Consider the following 22877-nt stretch of genomic DNA (forward strand, 5'->3'; position numbering starts at 1 on the left):
CCGTATAAAACGCACGAGTTTCTTGAATACCAATTGCCTTTCGTACGAAAGAAAGTTTCTCGAGGCTTCCTTTAAAAAATCCTGATCGATAATTTTAGGCGTGATTGAATTCTAACTTGATAATATTATTGAAATACAATGGTGAACTATCATATCGACTTTGCATAAGGTAAAATGAGGTTAGATTGGATTTCATGGACAGAATTGACGAAACATGTGAATCGTTTAATTGATTAGAAAGGGGTTATGTTGTATTGGTATTAAAGTTGTCGATAGGTAAGAAACAAGTCACGTTGAAAAAAGAAAATAGCGTAGATTAGTTTGATCCCACCCTAATGGGGAAATGATCCTCTCACTACCTCGATTATTATGCAAACGTGCTACAACAAACGAACTTTCTCTCGTGCGTGAATAATTTACATCGATTAGCGAATGTTGTGAAGTGGTGAACAATAAAACAACAATTGAAGTGTAATTTTGAGTAATATAGTGGCAATGACTCTTTAAGGTCATTAGAATAAGTAGAAGACAATGTTTATTTTCTTGGATTACAATTTTGTATATAACACGTGGGTATTTAATGAATTGAACGATGTTCGCGCGCTTTTTATCGGACACCCTTTGTAATAGATGTTTCCCGGATGTTTTGGAAAAGTATTTCAACGTTTCACCAATATTGTCAGTAACTCCGTCAGGAATTTGATGACGCATTGGCATTGACAAAGAGAAATTTGTTTTTTTAAATAAATTGTACTTTAAAATATAGAACTACGAAGTGGTCCTTTTTCAAAACAAAATTTGCTTCGAAAAACTTTTATACAATTTCGTGTTACACTGCAGGATTCGAATATATACTTTTTAATATTCTTTCAATTCATATGTAAAATTTTAAACAACATTTTAATCTAACGAAATGTATTAGTGTATCATTTTGAAGATTTTGAAATGCTTCAAACCTTAAAAAAAAAAATTATGGTAAAAGGAAATTTAAGATCGTGACACGAAAGTTATGAGACAGCGTATGTAGATCGCGAGCGTTGCAAAGGAACGATCGCACGCTGCGTTCTGACACGAAAACCGGAATGACATCGCTGCATCCTTGTCATTATCTTTTGCAATGCTTTCTACTTTCCGCACACACACGTACGAACATATTCATTTGAAACATAAATCGTCCGTGTGCATCGACCTGCTGAATTCCAATACGGTAATAACAATGACCTAGGATACTCGTCAACTATTTTCGTTCTCGGATTGCTTAATGCATTAATGCATTATATCATATTTTTAGGATAATTTATTTGCTCCTTGTTTTATCCCTACGAAATTTATATTTCAACCAGTGAGAATAATTTGAAAAACGTTTGAAAAAAAGTGATAGTTACAGGTTACGTTCTTTGGGACGTTACATTGGTTTCCTTTGTAACAATACTTCAAAATTAAGTTATAATTGCAGTATTTAAGTTCTCGTACTGCGTAGTTTTTTTAATTCTCTGCGAAACATGCGTTTCTACTTTAAAGTACAAATTGTCCCTTTCCAAGAGACCATTAAATGCTCGTGGAACGGTAAAAGTCGTACACACGTAACACAAGGTATTAGTGTAGCACGAAGAAAGTAAAATGAAAATGGAAAGTGGACGTTAAACTAATTCCAAGCGGACGCTTCTTTAATGTCGTTGCATGTAGAACATTGTGTCTTTTGTCAGTCGTACGGGATGCGCGCGTCAGTCGTACCACATGTTTATTAAGTACCATTAGTCAGTAATTTTACGGCTAACGACAAAGTTGATATTGAATTAGAATGAAAAGGGCCTACCGTTAACTACGAAGATAAGAGTTACCACGAAAAGAATGTGGTATATTGTATAAACAAGGAATAATAAGATACGAACAGGTGTGTTACACTTTCGAACCCAAGAAAATTTCTGATGCGAAAGTAGCAAAGGTATGTGGTAATACCAGTTGCATTTGTGTGCTTCGCGTGCTTGGCATATCTTGAACGTGATGACAAATTATCTTAGAATTAGAAATTATGTTATCTTCTAAAATATTTCTAATTATAATAACTTTACAGTTCATAAGAAAAAGAGAAATGGTGTGGACGCTTTAGGCTTGTGGTGTGGTGGATGCGTATTCCGATGAATTGACGTTCTGGCGAAGGAAATATCTGAACACTGCAATGCACATTTGACTGTTTTGACGTATTGAGTTCGTCAGAATGCCAGTTCGTTTGAATATGCATTCACTATACCACAGCTTTAAGTGACCAGATGTTTTGTATATCAGAGTTGAATAATAACTGTTTTATTCGGTGCACAACAAGCGCTTTTTGTTTCAAGTGTGTCGCGGTGAAAAGGTTAATATTACTTTACTAATATAATAAGGATGTAATATGTTTAATAAAAATTATACTTAATAAAAAAAATCTCATTTGTATACAAAATATTTATTTTAAGATTATATGCAGGAGATAATTGTACGTAATTGACAAAAAGTGAACTAAAATATATTTGGCAGTGAATGGTTAAAAAATTCCACTTTTTAAGAGAGTGTTTTCATTGGATTGATAGTACATGAAAACGGATCTAAATTATAACGGATCTCTATTGCGTCTTCCTATAATTTCATGATTCGAAAATTTACGTCAGGTGTCCGTTCTATATACTTTTTAAATCGCAGTATTATTTCCCGGCGTTTGACACGCGAATGATATAAACACGTGAATACTGGAATGTTCGTCGTGCATAATATACATCTGTTGAATACATTTCAATTAACAACGTTATTTTGTGTTAAATAAAACTCAGCAGGACAAAATTGATAAAAAATGTTTAATCAAAGTGGAGGGCTAAGAACTGGCACGTCGTCTTCGTCTAATCCGATGCAAGATTTCGAGGTTATCTCTCCTCCTGATGATTCTATCTCCAGTCTTGCATTTAGTCCAGCTTCAATTCCACAAAATTTTCTCGTTGCTGGTTCATGGGACAACAATGTTCGTTGTTGGGAAGTCGAACAGTCTGGCAAAACAGTTCCTAAATCAATGCAGTCTATGGCAGCTCCAGTTCTCGATGTTTGTTGGTGCGATGTAAGTTCGTGAAGTTGCGTATTGTAATTCAATTTTTTAAGATGACACCATCGGAACTAATTGAAAAATGTATAACTTTCTTTGGAACAGGATGGAACAAAAGTATTTATGGCAGGTTGCGATAAAACGGCAAAATGTTGGGACTTAGCTTCAAATCAGAGTATTCAAGTAGCAGCACATGATGCACCAATTAAAACTTGTCATTGGATTAAAGCTAGCACATATTCATGCCTTATGACAGGTTCTTGGGATAAAACACTGAGAGTATGATTGTGGTTACACTATTTGTAATATTTCATTGTGTGATACATATGTTAATAATGAAATTCTTTGCAGTTTTGGGATTTAAGAAGTCCTAAGCCAGCAATGACTATAAATTTAATCGAAAGGTGTTACTGTGCAGATGTTGTAAGTATATACATAATCCTTATCTTCTATCACAGTTGTAATTGTAATTATTTAACAATTTTAACTAATCTATTAATTGCTATAGGATTATCCAATGGCAGTAGTAGGAACAGCAGGACGTGGATTAATTGTTTATCAATTAGAAGGCAGTCCTCGAGAGTATAAAACAGTAGAATTAAGTCTAAAATACCAGTACAGGTGTGTTGCAATTTTTAGAGATAAAAAGAAAGTTCCTACTGGTTTTGCAATTGGTAGCACAGAAGGTCGTGTAGCTATACACCATTTGAATTTAAGCTCAAAAGAAAACTTCACATTCAAATGTCATAGAACAAATGGAACTCCTAATGGATACCAAGATATTTATGCAGTTAGTATAAATTCAGTCAAATTTGTCCATGAATTTTTTACAATTCACTTTTACTATTTAAATTCCTGTATGCTTAGGTAAATGACATTGCATTTCATCCAGTTCATGGTACTGTTGCGACTGTTGGAGGTGATGGTACATTCGGATTTTGGGATAAGGATGCAAGAACTAAGCTAAAGTCTTCAGATCCTATGGAGCAGCCCATTACTCGATGTTGTTTTAATCATAACGGACAAATATTTGCATATGCGGTATCTTACGATTGGTCGAAGGTATTAATTTTTTCGTATATATGTCTTACGTAATCAAAATAATATTTTATGACGTCATATACAAAAAACCATATTTCAGGGCCACGAATATTATAATCGAGCCAAAAAGAACTCTATATTCCTTAGACCTTGCTTTGAGGAACTAAAAGCTAAAGCTTCACCTTAAGAACAGAGGAACACCATCTAAACAGGCTAAGAAATTTTTGAATTCTGTTATGTGTTTTAAGATAATGGGTTTTATAATTACAATTGCAGAATATACCGTTTACATTAATAAATTATAACTTTCCTATCATTTAGTTATACGAGATGCTTTTCAGTATTATTTCATTATAATAAATTGTAAATAGTTTTGATATACAATACAGTTGTAGTTTATATTTTCATCGTGTATACATTTTGACTTTTTCACACAAGCTCATTGTACAAAGATGTATATACATGCAAGAAGAGTCTTGTTCTCTTTCCATGAGTGTAGAAATGTAAAAAAATAATTCCGGTAAAAATTCTTTTATATCTCAAAACTGACACGCAAAAGTAAATTATTTTTTTACCTAGTGCTTTTGCAAACAAATACAAATCCAATTTGGCTTCTTGAATGAATACCGGTGTGTAATACTATTAATAAGCAAAGAATACTTTTATTAAGAAAACGAAGTTCCTTAAAATAAAAATTTTCAACTTCTATATTTTCCAATCAATTGTTGGTGTTCATTATAATTATAAAAAAAAAAAAGAGTGAAATTTATGCTTCTGTTTGTATATCATTTTGTAAATTACAGCAAAAACCAAAACGATAGAATAAGAAATACTTTAAAGGATGGTACATCTCTTTCAAACGAGATCAATTTTTCGATTACTTCGTAATTTTCGATCAACGTGACTCCGTACATTCTCACGGTAACTTTCATACTTATATACGCGTATTATGTAATTTAACGTTCACTAAAATACTACACTATCAAGGTGTTTTTGTGTAAAAACTAAGAAAAAAAAAACGAAAAAAAAACAAACGACGCAATCGTTTTATAAGAAATACAACATTTAGTTTATTTTGCGAATTCCTAAGCAGTAACTCCCTAACAACATCGCGAAAAAGAGTCCAGTGAATCTTATACTTTCCCAATGTATATTGTCCCATTCGATGTGTTTACAAAAATCAACACCCGTTCGATTGCGAGAGTCTCGTTACGTACGTTTCCCCAGAGCAGAAGCGAGAAGAAATCTATTAACATTGATTAAAGGAAGTTTCAAGGATGTATTAAGATTGGAGAGCTTGGGCGCGTATTGGACGTGATTTTACGCTATCCATAGGAGAAAGAAAAGAAAAGGAAAAAAACGTTACATGACTTCCTTTTTAACATCACATTTCTCAAATGATTAATATTAAAACGATATTAATTAATGATTATTACTATCGATTAAGAATTAGATAATATAATTATTAATACTAATAGTGTACAACCATACGTTATTTTTTTTTCTTGCGGGCGTTAAGGATATAACATCGTGAAATGTTTTTTTTTTCTCGTATTTAGGCTCGTATCTAATCGGTTTCTGGATTACTCTGTTTTTCTCATTCGCTCATATACATACATACGCATTCGCGCTTACATACAACACCACATTTCTTCTTTTTTTTCTTTTTTCTTACGTACAGATCCATGTATTCTATGTTTCTGGCAGCTTTTTTCCACGCATAATATAAGGAAATAAACACGTACACGGAATACAGGCACACTTCTCCATCGCTTTTCGCCTTCTCTCGTCACGGGAACAATTCGTTTCTTTTTATCCTTTTTCTTCCTCCTATTTGAATCTGTCCAAGAGGAGAGCGGCTTCGAGTCGCATTTATATTACATTTATTTTTAGCCCGCTGCATTCTCTCTTTTTTTTTTTTTAACGATGAATTACATTGAATCCTTATCTGTTATCTCTTAACCGTTAAGATCCTTAACTAAAGTGTCCGATTTTTTTTTAAGTCTTCCTTCCATCGGGAATTATCGTTAAGCTCTGCGTCTCTCCATCTTTTTTTAATCATTTTTTTTTTAAAGATCGTTCAACAAAATAAACTCTAGCGACGAATCATCGTTAATTACATCGTTAATTTTACGTATATACATACGCCTTTAGTTTTTAATATGTATATAGCGGAGTAAAAATTTATATACTAGATCTTGAGCGAAGATTAATCGATACTTTTACAATCGGTTTATCAATGCTATAATTTCCTCTGTTTGTTCTTCGTTCAGCTGTTTTATTATCCCTTGTTCTTGTCTCTTCGCTCGATGAGTTTTCATGCAAAATCATACAAGATTTGCTCAACTTTGCAGAAATTTAGGCGAAACCGAATCCTTCGCTGCATTCATGAATCGCTTTCAATAAATTCGTACGAAGCTTATCGTACGTTTCGTAAACGGGTAGATCCAGTTGATTGAAACTAAAAAAAGAGAAAGGAGAAAGATAAAAATTTCAGGGATTAAGTTTTATCCTACAACTGAATACTTAGAGCACAGAACATAGAAGAATGCATCAAATTTACCATGTATGCGCTGATGGAAGCCTATCTGTCGATCTATCCTCACGATGAATTTGAAACTTTTGTATACCATTCATTCCCTCTAAAGCAGCAAAACCTTGTAACGGCACTTTCGAAGTTCCGGTGACGAACTGCAAGAATTTAGCTCTATCTGCCTGATCGAAACCCCTTAGTGCTCGCCAAAACCATTGAATCTAAGAAGGTATGTCAATAATATCAAGTTAGATTAGGTTAATAACACTTTTAAGACACTTAGCAAATAATAATATACATACTTGTAAAGAATTTGCATTATATTTGTGATATTCAGTGTTAGCTTTAAGATCCTCAATATCTACATTGGGTAAACCACTAATTAACAACTCAAGTTCTTGTTCATTGAATATAGAGATCAGTCGCTTCGGAATAACGTCGTAAAAACCTTCTAAGAACGCGTTCAACCTGTAAAAATAAACAAAGAATAGTATAAATTGTTTAAGTGCACAAAAGAAAGGAACTAGCTTTGATCTTTATTTCACTTACTGTTTACGAATTGCTCCAGTCATTTTCATTTGACACACGAGCCGAATGTACTCTAATTTCGTTTCTTCAGTAACAACGATGTTACGTCCGTTTGGTATTAAATCGCGTACATCATTCACACCGAATTCATTTACCTGGTTACAATGATTAAAATTACACGTAACACGTAACGAAAGAAAATTTAATTAAAAGAATGTAAATATATAAATGGGAACTCGAAATTACCTCGGTGGAAAAGGTTAATTCGTATCCAAGATCAGCAATGTTATGTTCTGTGAGGTATACGAGTCCTTTGTAGAAACTGTAATCCTCACTTTCCATGTCTGTGTGTTTCACTAGTATTCCCAAAATGTGTTTATAGAAACTACGTGTAAAGTAACATTCCAACAATTTGTTATCGTAAATTGCCTTAGCTGTAATTATAATCAATAGTATTAATAATCTTAATTCTTGTTGTACATTACCTAGCATGAAAAAAAAAAAAGTAAACTCACCTATAACTCGACCGACGAATTTATAATAACACAAGTGATTAGGATTGCAATGTGATGAGGAATTTATCATGTATGTAACCCGATCGCCAGGACTCACAGTGAACAAAGCGTACATGGGATTGAAAATTTCCCTGGAAATAATGACATACCACTCTCGAAGCAATCCTCCAGCGTCTTGACCCTCTTCGCCTAAAATAGAATTATTTTACGATAGAATGAAAAGAAACTCCTACACAATTACAATCTTATAAACTGAGTAAAGCTTGTTATAAATTATTTACCTTCAAAGACAATATAAAAGCGGTTTTTCCACTCATCAGCGTTTCGCCTGTGAAGCTCTCGGAAGGAGTCCTCGAAGACATTATTTCTGCGAACATGTACAGCTAATTCTTCCCTACGAATACCTGCATCCATTCGTTCCAGTTCTGTTCGGAAGTACCGTCTTTTCACATCGAAATCAAGGACTCTCGTATGATCCACTAATACCGAGAATGGACCATCCGCTAAATGTGTAGTAGTTTGGCGAAGAATCTGGTTTAGAACAGTTCTGTGTGTTTCTGTTGTAAAAAAGAGAAAAAAAAGGAACATAGAATATAAATTTCCAGGTTATTTAATAATACTAAAAAGAACTAATATTGTGATGTAAATTACCAGCAAATTTAAGGAACTTGAGTTGGTCCGGTGGTAGCGTTTTCTGTGGCGGTGGTTGCATGTCCCAAGAAGTGTTAATAGTAGCTTCCGATTGAGACGTACCTTCATTATCAGAGTATATGGGCGAAACGGGCGTTAGGTCAGGAACAACCTCGCGAGTTTCTGTATTTGTGTTCAAATGACGATCGCGAGAGGTACTCGATGATGAATGTACCAGGAAAAATGCTTCTACTGCAGGCTATAAAATATAACGTGCAATATGTGTAATAAAATTGACCACTTGAAAGTAAACAAAACGAAGGTGAGAGAATTTCAGATGATTTACCTGCAACACTAAGACTGCATGCTGATCTGGAGTATATTCTAATTCCAATAAACAAGCACTGAGTGTCTCCCACAAATGATCCAGTACTAAGCTTTCGCTTAATAATGGAAGCTTTTCTTCGCCTGTAAAAAAACAAAAACAAAAAAAATGAAATGAATATACGAATTATATATTTGTACAAATATGGAACCACAAATTACCTGATTCTGAAGCTTGGTTAGTATTTCCAGTATCTACAGAACTTTCTGAACTTTGATTGGCTGTATAAAAAATAATAAATAATTAGAATTTCTTATTTTATCACTTCAGGACATTAATGTTTAGTATGGAAATTATGTTTAACATACGTACATGTTTTCTTATTGTTTGCTAAACGTACAGCTTCTCTTATTTGTACAATCACCTTAAGTATTCTTAAGAAGAATGCCTGACTAGAAGTTTTGCTAACAAGGGCAGCCATGGATGGTAACTGAAGATCGCTTCCAGCTTTGACTTTACTTGGCGCAGTAACGACTACACTCTCGTTTGTAAACCTACGAAAAATGATCACAGTTAAAACATACTTCGATAAGTAATTTTTCAGATTTTTTATATAATTTATACCTTTTTTCATTTTCTTTTTATTTCTTTCATTTATTATCATTATTTTGTTAAATATACTTTATATACCTATCTAAAAGAATTCCACGAGAACCTCCAGAACTCGTCGAAGGTTGTTCTTCGATAGAATTTCGTCTCAGTTCACGATTCAAAACCTTTAATTCCATCAGTAAATCCTTGATGTGTTCGCAAACAACGTTAGCGAGTTCCATGGCACCTTCCAAGAGTAATTTTAGTATCTGTAACAATAACTAAAATAAATTATTCACCTTTCAAAATATACACTAATATTGTAGAAATAAATAAGATGTAATGGAGATATTACCAATTGTCTCGTGGGATCAGGACAATGAGATAAGTTAAGCAGCAAAGCTGTTGCATCCTCAAGCCCCTCCTCGGAACAACTCTTGCTGGTTAATACTTGTACAGCCAATTTAAGATGCTCCTCTGGCGCAGCGACACTTTGTTCTTTGTTCACATCTGTCCTCTTGTTCTTATTTCCTTCTTGTCTACGATACGGATTCACTTCTGTCAGCCCGATCGAGATCAGGGACAACAATCTCAATAGTTTGTCTGTTAACTGGCTGCTGCGTTTGATGACGGACCAGTTCAGCATCGAAATCAATTGACCAAACGCGGACGACTCAAAGGTAGTCGTATTATGCTCAGAGTCGTTTCCTAGGTTCGAATTCGAGTGGGATCTGGCAACTGATTTTCCTTTCTTCGAGGCACACGAGTCCAGTTTTAACAACATGTCCCACAAGTCTGGTTGATCGCTCTTTCCCGGTTTCGATGCGGATTTACCCTTCGAACCGGTATCCTCTTTGTTACACGAGTCTTTGTCTTTGCTAATCTCTTTGCTAATCTCTTTGTCCTCTAATTCTTTAGACTTAATTGGTACAAAGTATCCAGGGAAACCTTTAGCCAGCGATATTAGTAACTCCAGTGTATGTCTAGAATATAAATAATGAAAGGTTAACAAAAAAAGGATACTAAGGAAACTATGAATTTTGAAAACAATATATGTATGTTAATATATGATTATTATTAAATTTAATTAATTCACCTGCATACTGTAGGTGCTGCTTGTGGGTGAATAGCGATACTACTACCTTGCCTTTCTGATTTCTTGCCACCGTGTCTAACAATGTGAAAAACGTTTGCTCTACATCCAAGTGCAGCATCAATACTGATGTTTAACCACGATTGCGCATTGCTTCTTTGGTCAAAAATTTTTGGGGCACTGAAGAAATAAAATCAAATTTTTTTAAATCTCTTTTTTTTTAATCATCTTAATTTGAATTAACTTGTGAATGTAACTATTTGTAAAATTACGTACCAGTAATCGTGATGCATCATGGGCACCAAGCTTTTCCTTCTGAATTTTCCGCAAAAATCCATGGCTATATCTTTGTTCTCATCGTTACTTCTTTCCATGATACTCAGTAAGGCTCTAACTACCCATTCCCTTGTGCTACCGTGATAGCAAAGATTCCTGATAACTCTATGAAGCCTTAACGTATTAATTTTTGGTTCATCAACAAACAGTAATACCAATACGCAAGCCATCGATTCATGATCCAACAACTGCCTGCCTCTGAGTCTTAAACCTGCCCCGTGATGTGCTATACTAGGATCACCACGTGTACTCCATGGTTGCCAACCTCCTTGTGCTACTGTGTGAATCGCATAACGCGTACCACCACCTCTACCTGTTATTTTTTTATGATCGGTCAATTTTCTTCGACAAATGTATCAAGTTTGTATAAGAAGAGAATTATTAATATCTCGTTTACCTCTACCAGAGTTCCTCAATATACTGGACAAAGTAGTATTTCCTTGGCTAACATGATTAAGAAACCGATCTTGCATTATGTGTCGATTTCGAGCTTCCCATTCTCGTCTAAGGTTCTGAGCCTCTTGGGCTAGATCAGGTGGAAGAACGGATATCTGGGACTCTTCCATATCAGTTAAAATCTGCAAACGAAAGAAAAAGAGAGAGATAGTAATTGTAATGCAATATATTGATAAAAACTGAAGCAAAAGTCACGATTAAAGGTTATCTCACTGACCGCTTGTCGGAGGGAAGGTTGCAAATTCTGGAAGAACGCAGCAGCGTCGACTGGGTCTTCCGGATTGGCGCTTGCAGCTGCATGTCGTTGTTGTTCTAAACGTTGCTGCGCGAGAACCTCTTCTTGTATAGCTGGAGGTAAAGCAGCTAAAAATTCAGGATTAACCTCAACCGGACCTGTTAATTCCTCAACCACGGTTGTCTGTGCTCGTTGTCGAATTCGTTGAAGTCTAAGAAAAAATTGACATAATTTCAAAAATTTATATAACTCACTTAGAATTTTTAATATCAATAATTGTTTCAATTTCGTTGTTACTGTGTCAACATAGTATGATAAATACCTAATGTGTTCAGCTATAACTTCGTCTCGCATATCTTCCGGCAATGCAGCTAAGAAGGACGGATCCACTCCATCCGGTAATTGTTGTTCCTGAGACTGCTGATTTTGTTGCTGTGGTTGTTCTTGTGATTGTTGCGGTTGTTCTAGTTGTTCTGGTTGCTGTTGCTGTGGTTGTTGTTGTGGCGGTGGTGCTGGTTGTTGTTGTGGCTGCTGCTGCTCTTCTTGCTGCGGCTGTTGTTGTTGTTCTGGAGTTTCTGGGTTAACACTTTCTGATGCGGAAATTGTAGATCCTTGATTCAAGATATTCGCGCTACACAATAAACACATACGTTAATATATTTGTTATTAATTTCATTGAATTATAATAATAATTACAAGGTACTTACTTCCGTTCAACGTTTGATCGACTGTTATCCATGAACATTGTTCTGAACCAATCAGCTGAATCAATTTCTCTCATTACTTCTTCCATTGGGTCTCGAGGATCTCTGGGTTCAGATGGTTGTTCTTCCGGTGGTGGAGGTGGAGGTCGCTCTTCATCTGCGATCGCAGGTAGATCTAAACAAAAGTTAAATTAGGTTAGTCTTGATAGAAAATTTTGATTTATTATAATTTCAAGAATTTTAAATGACTAAAATCGTACGGATCATATCTCCATCAATCCCTGTATCCGGTCGATTTGTGATAACGAATCGAAATTCTCTTCGTGATGTTGAGGCTGTCGATCTTTGTTCTCCCATAGATGAACCAGCTAAAAATAATTATTATTAAATTAAGCGTATTCAAGTACTACATGTTATATAATCCTTTCCGTCTTTGTTATCCTTTTCCCCTTTCTTCTCAGAAGCGTGCTGCTTTTTACGTCTCTCTCGACGTTCCGCCAATTCAGCGTTCCTGTGTTTCTCCAGTCCGGGAATTAATTTATGTACAACACCTTTTAAACATGGAGAGAAACTTATTAAACTCGATTTTATTAAATACAGATACAGTTCTTAACATTAACACTTACCAACACAGCAATCTGTCTGAGAATCTCCATCCAATAATTTACTCTCTTCAATCCACCAATGTAACGCAGTTGGAGTATTATTCATTGTATTTGCAAGACTTGATCCGAACAAATATCCAGACTGATCCTGAAAGAAAGGATTCCATAAATGGACAATGAAACACGTGTAAAATAGGTTGCAACATTGAACGACCATGATTTACACAAACCACAAAGTCTATTTGTTCTTCTTCCGGGTTTGTTAATATTCCAACGCCGTTGTCCATTACAACAACTCGTGTATCACGGAAACTCGAAGCCAAAACCTGACTAGCAGACAATGGAATTGCTTGTGTAGCCGGACCTAAAAGTCTGTAATTACAAAAACAGTATTATTCTACCCTTTTACACGAACGTTGTCATAAAATTAAAACACTCAACTGTATTTCGCATAACCAAGCAAAAAAAGCAAATATTCCAATAGATAAGAAGAAAAACTTTCATAGGGATACATATTTTTATCCTCTTTGTATTTGAATATTTCCACTTTATGTTCAGTGTTTTAATCTCATTTTGCTCGTAAAATTCAATCAATTTAGCACGAATTAATTCACCTTTGCAATATCATTGGTGGATTCGGATTTCGTGGATTTGGTAAATGAAGGTATTGATATCTTCGTGGTCGAACAGCTCTCTGAGCCCTTGAATTAGTAGCGTCCAAACCGCTTTGTGATATAACCAACGAATGGGTATTAATACCTGTGGAAGAAAATTAAGTTGTTTTTTCTTAAACATTTTTATCCATTTCTTTTCATCATATAATTTCGTTTTGTTGCATAACAATTTGTTTGATGCTGTTATTGAGTCACACTGCACCAGAATCACAATCTTATGCTCACCACTACTTTCAGAAATTGAGGGAGGATCTTCGAACAGACCCAGAGGTAGAGGAAACGTTGTGCTCCATGGAAGACTAGATCGCGGCGTGACCGTAGTAGAGGAGTTCACGTTGTCCTGATTATCGATATTATGTCGAATCATCACGACATTGCTACCGTCGCGATCAGTTGATGGAATCATTCGGAATACGCCAGTTTCACCTACGTCTTCGTAAAATTCTATTCCATCCTCCTCATAATTTGAGGATCCTTCTTCCTCTTCTTCTTCTTCTTCTTCGTTTTCTTCTCCTGATAGACAACATTTTAGTATATGTTGAATTTGAATGTACAACCATTTATCTAGCTTATAAAATATATAATTAAATTACCATCATCTTCTTCCTCCTCCTCTTCATCCTCATCATCTTGCACTTCATCCTCGTTATCGTCGGATGGATTACTGTCAGAGTCTGAATCAGAACTCATCAAATCATCCTGAAAATAGAATATATAATTAATATTGTGCCTTCAAGAGATAAAAATATAGGTGTGCAGAGAGAGAGAGAGAGAGAGAGAGAGAGAGAGAGAGAGAGAGAAATATTGTAAGAAAACGACGTTACTCTTATCGTGGCGTCTCGCGTTGGGTCGAAGTCAGCTTCTCCGTCACGTATCGCAAGACTCTCTTCATCAATATCCATTGGCCTATGCGGTCGAGAAGACTGATCTTCCGTCACGCCTGGCCCGTCCCTGGAAAATAGTACACTACTTGATTATAAGTACAGTAGCTCACATTCACCTAAAATACATATACATGTATGTCATATATATATTCATTAAATTTTTTACATTGATACATTGCATCAAGTTATAAATTTTTATCCTATAAATATCAAAAATGTATCTTTATCAATTCCACAAACATATACATTATTTATGATTACCTTTCGAGAAGCTGATCCATGATGTCTTCTAGAGCAGCTTCGTCCCCTTCTTCGTGCACTTGACTTTCTGAAGTTGGCTCCAGACTCTCTGCGGTTACAGATATGTCGTGTTCTGTGTTCTCTGCGTCCTCGTTTGTCTCCTCGCCGACTGCGTGTGTCGCTTCTGACGTCGTGGTTCCTGTTTGTTCTCCAATAGGCTCCTCTTGAACCGTCCTACTTTTCGGCTTGGAAAATTTATTATTGACAGCACCAGGCATCGGTTGATTTATAATCCGTGAAAGTGTTTCCAACGGCTTCAAAGCCGCGTTAATGGTTCCAGCCATGTTTGGACTGGACAGGTCCAAACTGTGAGGAATCTTAGCCAAATCTGTGATTATCCCTTTCCTCAGCATAATTCTCACTATGTAGTTGACATTGTTGTATTGATGCATCTTCAGAGAGGTCCTCAGCTGATTATGAGAGGTTGGTGGACAGCTGTCTATCATTGTGGAGATCAAACCAACTAGTAATTGAAGTTGTGCATGTTTCTCTGAGCTTTCAGGAAGAGCAAGAGTTCTGGTCAAAGCTGCTTTCACTTCAGTCACCAGAGTAGTTTGAACATCCGGAGAATGGTTGCAGGAGGCAATAGCAGCTATCAACATTCTGGCCATACTGCTGCACTGTCTGTCACTTGAATTCTCTGGTAGCATTGGCAGAAGCTTGTCTAGAAGGAAAGCAAGAGCTGTTGTGTCCTCTGCTACCATTTCACTTTGCCCTGCACGATACACATGTTCTGTGATCAAACTTGCCACTGCGCTGTATGAGCGAACGGCTTCAGCAAGTATTTTCAGAATAGCAGATTTCGCTAACAAAGGTTTCTTTGCCTCTTCTGGTTCTACCTTCGTGTTGTTACTAGTCTCTGGATAGATTTTCATGGGTATAATTTGAGATACTTGATCGTCGTCGTCGAGAGTGTCACTTGTTGTTGTTGCATTATTTCTGAGAACATGCTTCTGGTTGGTGTAGAGGATTTCTCGTCGGGGATAATTGGCATAGGTTTTATCAATGCGTTCAAAAGATCTTTCACCACAGATATAGAGGCTTCCTCCACCATTGGTAGGACTAAAGAATGATTCGAAGGTACGGCCTTCACGATCAACCTATTATCACTGTCCTCTTTACTCAATAGACTGATATCGACTCTCAGAATATTCTCACAAACTTCCCTATAAACTTCAGGGTTACGACAAACAGCGCTGTTGATTTGACGGGTCATAAATAGAATTTCCTTGCAGGCTGGAGGTATGTTGCCTTGAGAACGGCTTCGAATCACCTTCTCCATAGCTAATCGAAGAGTACACGGCTCCTCTAAAGTATGCCGTATCAGAAGTGTGCTCAGGTTTATGCATCCAATGAAACTGCTCGCTTGAGCCATCTCTAAAAGAAGCTTCACGCCACCCTCGCGAACGAATATCTCAGCATTCTCATAATCTCTGGTAAGCCTAAGGCAGACTTTCATAGAAGCCTGCAGAGCATCTCTATCCACCGGAATAGCCATCAATTTCACGCAGGCGCGTATGATTCCTGGTGCCATACTTGAATCTAGTCCTTGTATAACAGTGTTTCGTTTATCCTCTACTCGGTTCTCGTCGGTGTCCATATTCGTGTCGGAACCAGAACCACCATCCCCGGTTCCAATATGCAGCTTAAAGCCCATCGTGATGGGTCTTCTGTTGCCGCTTTCTTCGTTCACCTGTGTCATGCAGGAGAAGTTGATCACGTATCTTCGTCTATTGCACGTCACTCTGATACTAGATTCGCCGGTCCAGTACGCATCGTTAATTGTCCGGTTGTTCACCGGCGAATACAAGTTCCATTTTCCTGTGCTCAAGTCAAACCACTTCCACATCCTCGTCGTGACCTTGTACATTAATTCTTTCCTCTTCGTCAGTATCGCCACCTTCTCCAAACGTTCTACCAGTAACAACAACGGGGCCAACCATTTTGGAGTTTTTGCAGATGGCGTATCCTTGCCGTTACCCTCTTTCGCGATCTTATTTTTATTGGCTGTTAGTGGACCCTCGCTCACCACTAATAAACGCACGAGTTTATGCAAGATGGCGAACTCTTCGACAATCTGGGCGCAAGGTACTCGCATTTCTTGAAACGTTCCCTCGAAGAACATGGTGTACAGATAGATACGCCCAGTGACTTTATTAGCTTCCTTACACTCAACCAATTTTGCACCAGCATTCAGATCCTGGCTCTCTGCTACCTCGATTAAATAATCTACCAAGTTACCAATTTCCTTCATAAGCTGCCGCAGCATGTTGTCACGCCATCCATCTCCGTTTCTTTTAGCAATGGCGACTAGTAGGTCGCAAATTCTGTACACAGTGTCAGGCATCAAGTCGAGCAAATTCAAGCACTGGCTGAGAGCGTTATGTGTGAACTCGTCTATGCTCTCTGTGATAGTGGTTTCACGAGCAGGCTCTTCCCAGGTGAACACCTTTCGCGTTTCTGTTTCTCCAAGAGACATCGCTATCGCATGCATTATTTGATCGTCGTCTACTAATTCCAAGTCCATTATCAAGTCCTGACCGCTAGCATCACCCGCTGGAACGTCTGATCTACGCAGTGTAGCAGGATTACTCAATAAATAATCCGTAGCCTGTTCAACCGATAACGTGTGAAGCAAAGCTTCTATGCAATGAGCTCTACTGAAACCCATGTCCATCAACTGTCTGAGATGCTCCGGATTCACGTCTGCTTCCGGTTCTTCTCTACGATCGGCTATCGCTCCGCCTCTTCCAATGCCACTGGTACTACTGCTGCTACCACCGATACCACCCTCATTCTTCTCTTCCTTCTCAGCGTCCTCCTATTAAATATTTTTTAAATAATTTATTATATTTATTAGGTCGCGTAATATGAAACGTCGAATTTCTGATCATTCGCAAAGTGATTACTTGAGTGTTAAAAAATTCTGAGTCTTTTTTTTCTTATGAATTTACAGCTCATACAATTTTTGGTAAATTACTGTTGGGGAATCTAAAGGTAATGTTTGTTTGAATTTGAAAAACGATTTATATTTTGTACAGAAATTTAAAATATACCTTAATGATTTGCTCACTACGTAGAATATGTCGTAAGATTGATAAAATTAGTTCTGTCATATGAACTCCATAGTTCTTCAAAGGTTTCTTCCCCCACATCAACATCACCGCCTCGAAAGCTTCCTGTAATTAGTTGGATATATATAAATACATAAATCAATGCGTTAAACGTGAAACATCTTACACGTGTTGCTTGAGTACGAACCTTATGAATTTCCGTGAGATATTTTATAGGGTCGAATGTTTCGTACACCTTGTACATTCCACTGCATTTCGAGGACACGGCGTAAGGTGAATCTAGGAGGGTTTTTGGATTCACCATTTTTTCCAGGATCACCAGCCAACCATCCAAGAATTCTCCTGTACAATCAGGAAGATTGTGGTGTTCTAATCCCATCGATAATGGAAATTGTCCTCCTCCGGATAACACCCAATGAAAAGCACTAAAAATATGTATAAAAATGTATTATATATAATAAAACTATTTTAAATGAAATTACATCAAGAATTTTGATAAAAACTTACGCGAAAAATGCATTTTGCCCGCCCAACTTAACAAACTTTTGAAGCATCAAATGAAACGGATATCCCTTCTCGTCGAACAATGCAGGAGACACGAAGCTCAGCGTGCACATCAAAAAGGTCACTTGAAGCTTAGGCACGGTCGATGGAGGCAATTTGTCCCACGATAATCCGCGAATCAATACGCAATTTAAAGCAGTAGCCACGCTTCTAGATGCTTGTGAAGGAAGTGCTGGTATCGGTGGCATTTGCTGCCCTCTGCGTTGTCTGATAGGAGAGCCCATGCAGAGCTAAATTATAACAATTATTAAAAATAAATGATTAAAAATAAATCATTAAAAATTATTCAATTTTAACCTAATCAATTTTTAAATACCTTCACGAGTATGGCAAACAGTTCTGCCAATGCTCTACCCATTTTAGATGTCAGGACCAGCAATTGTTTAGGATAAGTAACTCGATGAGAATTTGGAGATACTCTTCCGGTACTAACAGCTGGTTTCTCGTCCACCTCCATGGGTACAGGTGGTGGATCAGTACTCAAAGCCTCCATGGCTGTGGTCATTCCATTGCTTCCCATATCTGAGGATGCAGCGCCAGACCAACCAGAACTTTCGCCCTCATTCTTTGACTCTGGACGTATCAGCTTATCCATATCCTCCTTTCCAAAGTCACAACCAGTTGGGATAAAATCGTCTGTCGTAAGAGCCAGCAAGGCTGTGCTCTCCCACATTAATGCTGTATATAGCTCTGAAAGTCCTTTCAAGACAGTCAAACCTAACTCTGATCCCCAATGATTCATAGCCAAATTTCTGATCTCGCTTTGGCTAGTGCGACAGACTTGGGCAAACATTATTATGTAACCATAAGCAGCATTCATAGCATGGAGCAGAGGCGTTGCTGTATCGCTGGTAAAGGCTGTCTCCAAATTGGGTGCGGAAACGAGCTCGTGCAACAAAACAGAACCTCCAGGTGCCTCCATGTAGCTGTACAGCGGTTTCAACAAATTCAGAACTTCGTTCAACTGAGACAAGCCAGTCTTCAGTACCTGCGGTTCATGCGCCAGGTTTAAGATGCTCTTGCAAACAGTGGCCACAGCTTGAGCTGTTTGGGAAACTGAATGGTCTACTGGAAGGTTGGGCAAACCTAGGATTGATAACAGGGGCACCAGACCCTTCTGAGCAACAAATTCTCTGCAATGGTCATCCGTTGAATTGTTGCTGAGAATGGCGTCAACGAATTTCGTGACATTCTGTATGTATTCCATCAATGCAATTGGAGTTTTCTCTCTTGGCTGAGGTGCTGGAACAGGCTGAGCAGAGGACGACGAGCACTGCTCCTCGCGCTGAGGATGAGAGCTAGTACTAGCCTCCTCTTCGTCCTCCTCTTCCTCATCACTGCTGCTCCCACTTCCACCACCTCCTCCTCCACCAGAATCTCCGACTCCAACACCAACAGACTGTCCGGAGGATTGACGATTACCGGAGCTCGTGTTGGATTGAGAATTGTCGAATTTGTCCTCAGCCTGTAGGCATATGTAACGGGGATCGCAACCCAGTACGCAGAGCTCCTCCAATAATTTGATGACAGCAGCGATTGCGTCTACTTTTAAGCTTGGTTGATGTCTCATTAGCTCGTCCATTGCGTTGCCTAGATTTGAGGCTGTGTCGCCCAGTGGATCTGTACTGCGACGTCGATTCATTGCAGGGAGATAAATCGGTGACAGTAGTACTTTGAACAGGCGTTCAAAGGGACGTCGCTTCACGAACGACTCCAGTCCACGTTGATTCAAGCACAGAGCGCTGAACACGTTGGGCAAGGATCCTAGAACCTCTCTGCTAGCAGGAATCTCCTTGATGAGCAGAGCGTGCAGTACTAGATCAGTTAATCCATTGTCCTGCAGAGATGACAATAAGGATGGTTCTTGGAAAACGTACACCGTTACGACATCAGTTGCAATAAGAAATAGAGAGGGGCCGTAATATTCTGAATTGCTTATAATGTGCCTCAGAGAGGAAGGTAGAGTACCCTCCATAACGTGTCTAATGCTATCAGAGAATGTCGGCTCTTGAATGATTTTCTTGATAAAATTTAACAACGCTTTCAAGAGCGTGACTCGCTGCGGCAGACAGGTTTTGCCAGTCTTTACGGCTGAATAGTCTGGCATTTGCTCTGGTTTCTCATCCGCTTTAGAGCTCATGTTCTCGTCTTCTGAGAATTCCATGGGGTTGGACGATTCCTCGCGTTCGTCAAAGGCACGCGACGACGCAGAATTCTCGTCTCGATCCATGGATCTCTCGCGAGTTGCCTGTGAGTTGTCTTGATAATGCATTGGCTCTATCTCGAAGGGTTGTTCCTTTCTGCAAACGTTTACTTCCATGTCGAGGCGATTGATGAAGCTCGCTAGACCACCGTGAGCTTGGAATCCTTGCATATCTATGTTTGTTATTAAATCTATCACGCGAACTGCCCTCGTTACGAACTGTAAAGTAAGTGGAATATAGAAGTCTTATGGAATTAAATATACAATGAAATTCTGAGCAAAAGGGAGAAGAATGTTACCGTTAAATGTTCGAACTCGCTACCAGGCCAATTTATAATTTTCAACAGGCTCTCCATCATTCCACAACTGACGAGAGCTTCGCTACCTGCTTCGTAACTTGAAAGATGATAAAGAAAGCTGAACAAGGCTGTAGCAAGCGACAGAGGAAAAGGTTGTCCTTCAGGTTGAGGGGAAATCAACGTTGAGATGCAAGTACGAATTAGAACAGGAAAAAATCCGTGATATGAGTTTGCTCCGGTTACGTCAATGATCATGTTTAACCTTGAGTTAGGTTTTCTAAAAATTAATTAAAACAACGTAGTCGGACAAGTAATCGATAATATAGTTTTACAAAACTAAAACATGAAGATTATGTGGTTAGTAAATTTTCACTTACTTCGGAAAATGTGGATTACGATCCAAGTGAATGATACTAGTGAGAGTACGCAGTGCAGCTGCGCGTATTTCAACAAGATGTGCGTGTGGAAGTTCTAGTAATTCGACTAATTCCTCTAAAAGCCCAGGATGCAGCAAACTATGTGCATTTTCTTCAAGTTCGCTATTATATACAAGTATCGATAATGCTTGCAGCCGAGCGTGCACACATTGCAATCGTCTTCGATAATCGGAGAAACTGTGTGCCAGTCTTATATGTGTGAATAACGCAATCTAAACAAATAAAATAAAAATGATTTTATGTGAAACATTTATTTATTCATTTTTTGGTTAGATAATCTTTGCATTTCAAATGTTGGTGAACATTAATTACCTGTCGGTCTTGGGGTACATTATAGACTTTCAACAAATCATTCATAATTTGTGCTGGAGTTTTACCCAATTTATCCACATTTTCGATGTGTATATATGTTACAAAATTTGTTTGTCCAGATTTCTTTGTGCCAGTATTTGCTGCAGTGGTCGCATCTGTTGTGGGATTTTCTGCGTAAAATTCAAAATGCAACGTTGTGGCACTTGCAGGAAGTGGCTGGAAAAATTGAAAAAAAAAAAAAAGAAAAAAAAAGAAAAAATTATAGCGCGCTATGTAAAATGTATTTTTTTAAAGATGACAATCACTTATAGAATTTTGGTTACCTTATCTGGATATTCTTTACAACATTCTGCTAAACCAAATCCATTCTCCTTACCACCCCAACTCTACAATGTAAAAATTGCACTTGAAATTGTTTTAACAGTTATATGTACTAATATAACACTGATTAATTAACATATATGTCTTACCTCTGCTAAAAGAGTAAGCCTACTTAATAAAGCTTGCCTCTTGTCACTGTTCAGACGTGCAATAAAATTGCTGCGCTTGCTAAACATGTAGAGAATACTTAATACACCAAGAACAACATTCATGTCACAACTTGACAACAATGTCACCAAATGCTCCATACTGTTGTACAAATGTCTAGAGTATGAATGTTCAATCAATAATGTTGTAAGGTGAAGAACCCAAAGGAGAAGTTCCTTTGCCTATTAAAAACAAGTTAAATTTTATTCAATTTTTCTAATTTACACTGACAAGAATTTAAGGTAATAGTCTTTAAAAAAAAATATAAAAATTATATGGTTATTCTACCTCTCTATTTTGAGGGAGATCACAGGCTAATTCCCATGGATTATCTGGACTTTTAGCTGCAGCTTCTTCCAAAATACTATCACTAAGATCCAACACATCAATCCAATGAAATAGTTCACATTTACCAAAAGTCCATGCATCTATCTGCTTCAGCTCCTCCAGCAATTCTGCATGGGAGCATGAGCGCAACTTGTTTATAAGCGCCTGACATTTTGCAGGCTGAAAATTTATTCATCCATACTATTATGTTTTTTTACATTTCTCACCAATAATATCCACTTTCAAAAATACCATTAAAGTACCACTCACCGCTTCTGATGTATATTTCCTCAATCTATTTCGATCAATTTTCATTTTGACAGATAAAGGGTTTCTTTATGAATTTAAAATCTGCAACATTATTTTATGATATGCATTTATAAGTGGTAAAACATTCAGTAATGTATTTTTATTAGCGTAATAGAGAAAGTGCTCTTTTAATCATCATCATACTTTTAATATAAAATCACTGTTAAAAACCTTTATTCAACAAAAATATTTTTACATTGTTAAGAATCTTCATCACATTTATAATAAGAAAATAAAACTTATATAATATTTCTACAATGATGTATAATAGGAACAATAAAACTGTTAATCAATGAATACAACA

At 37.3% G+C, this 22877-nt stretch overlaps 2 protein-coding genes across 2 annotated transcripts; one reads left to right on the forward strand and one right to left on the reverse strand.

Annotated features, from left to right (window-relative positions):
• Positions 1-2818: 2818 nt before the first annotated feature.
• Positions 2819-4308, forward strand: LOC108572414 (mRNA export factor). Its single transcript, XM_017934651.1, has 6 exons — positions 2819-3085; positions 3176-3349; positions 3422-3493; positions 3579-3860; positions 3938-4132; positions 4212-4308. Exons 1-6 carry the CDS (start codon positions 2828-2830, stop codon positions 4296-4298), a joined length of 1068 nt encoding a protein of 355 aa, XP_017790140.1. The 5' UTR covers positions 2819-2827; the 3' UTR covers positions 4299-4308.
• A 1312-nt stretch (positions 4309-5620) lies between these two features.
• On the reverse strand, positions 5621-22611 carry LOC108572481 (E3 ubiquitin-protein ligase HUWE1-like). Its single transcript, XM_017934724.1, is given in 39 exon segments — positions 5621-6572; positions 6675-6865; positions 6947-7112; positions 7194-7327; positions 7419-7606; positions 7688-7876; positions 7969-8244; positions 8339-8576; positions 8664-8923; positions 9015-9196; positions 9333-9502; positions 9589-10216; positions 10330-10506; positions 10603-10975; positions 11060-11240; positions 11336-11564; positions 11676-11984; positions 12061-12232; positions 12318-12425; positions 12537-12608; positions 12684-12810; positions 12893-13034; positions 13277-13421; positions 13562-13849; positions 13930-14035; positions 14161-14287; positions 14482-15467; positions 15470-17341; positions 17577-17699; positions 17782-18019; positions 18102-18388; positions 18475-20580; positions 20661-20937; positions 21038-21309; positions 21410-21625; positions 21733-21795; positions 21880-22119; positions 22226-22444; positions 22535-22611. Coding segments are annotated over 39 exon segments (12225 nt in total). The 5' UTR covers positions 22580-22611; the 3' UTR covers positions 5621-6469.
• Positions 22612-22877: the final 266 nt, after the last annotated feature.

The sequence above is a fragment of the Habropoda laboriosa genome, unplaced genomic scaffold (assembly GCF_001263275.1).
Source record: "Habropoda laboriosa isolate 0110345459 unplaced genomic scaffold, ASM126327v1 scaffold65, whole genome shotgun sequence".
Classification (NCBI taxonomy): Eukaryota; Metazoa; Arthropoda; class Insecta; order Hymenoptera; family Apidae; genus Habropoda; species Habropoda laboriosa.

Bases quoted from the DNA above. Each gene is read 5' to 3' on its own strand.
- LOC108572414 (XM_017934651.1), top strand. From the start codon at position 2,828: ATGTTTAATCAAAGTGGAGGGCTAAGAACTGGCACGTCGTCTTCGTCT. The intron at 3,086-3,175 runs GTAAGTTCGTGA...TCTTTGGAACAG, and splicing joins TCGATGTTTGTTGGTGCGAT to GATGGAACAAAAGTATTTAT. The intron at 4,133-4,211 runs GTATTAATTTTT...ACCATATTTCAG, and splicing joins TATCTTACGATTGGTCGAAG to GGCCACGAATATTATAATCG.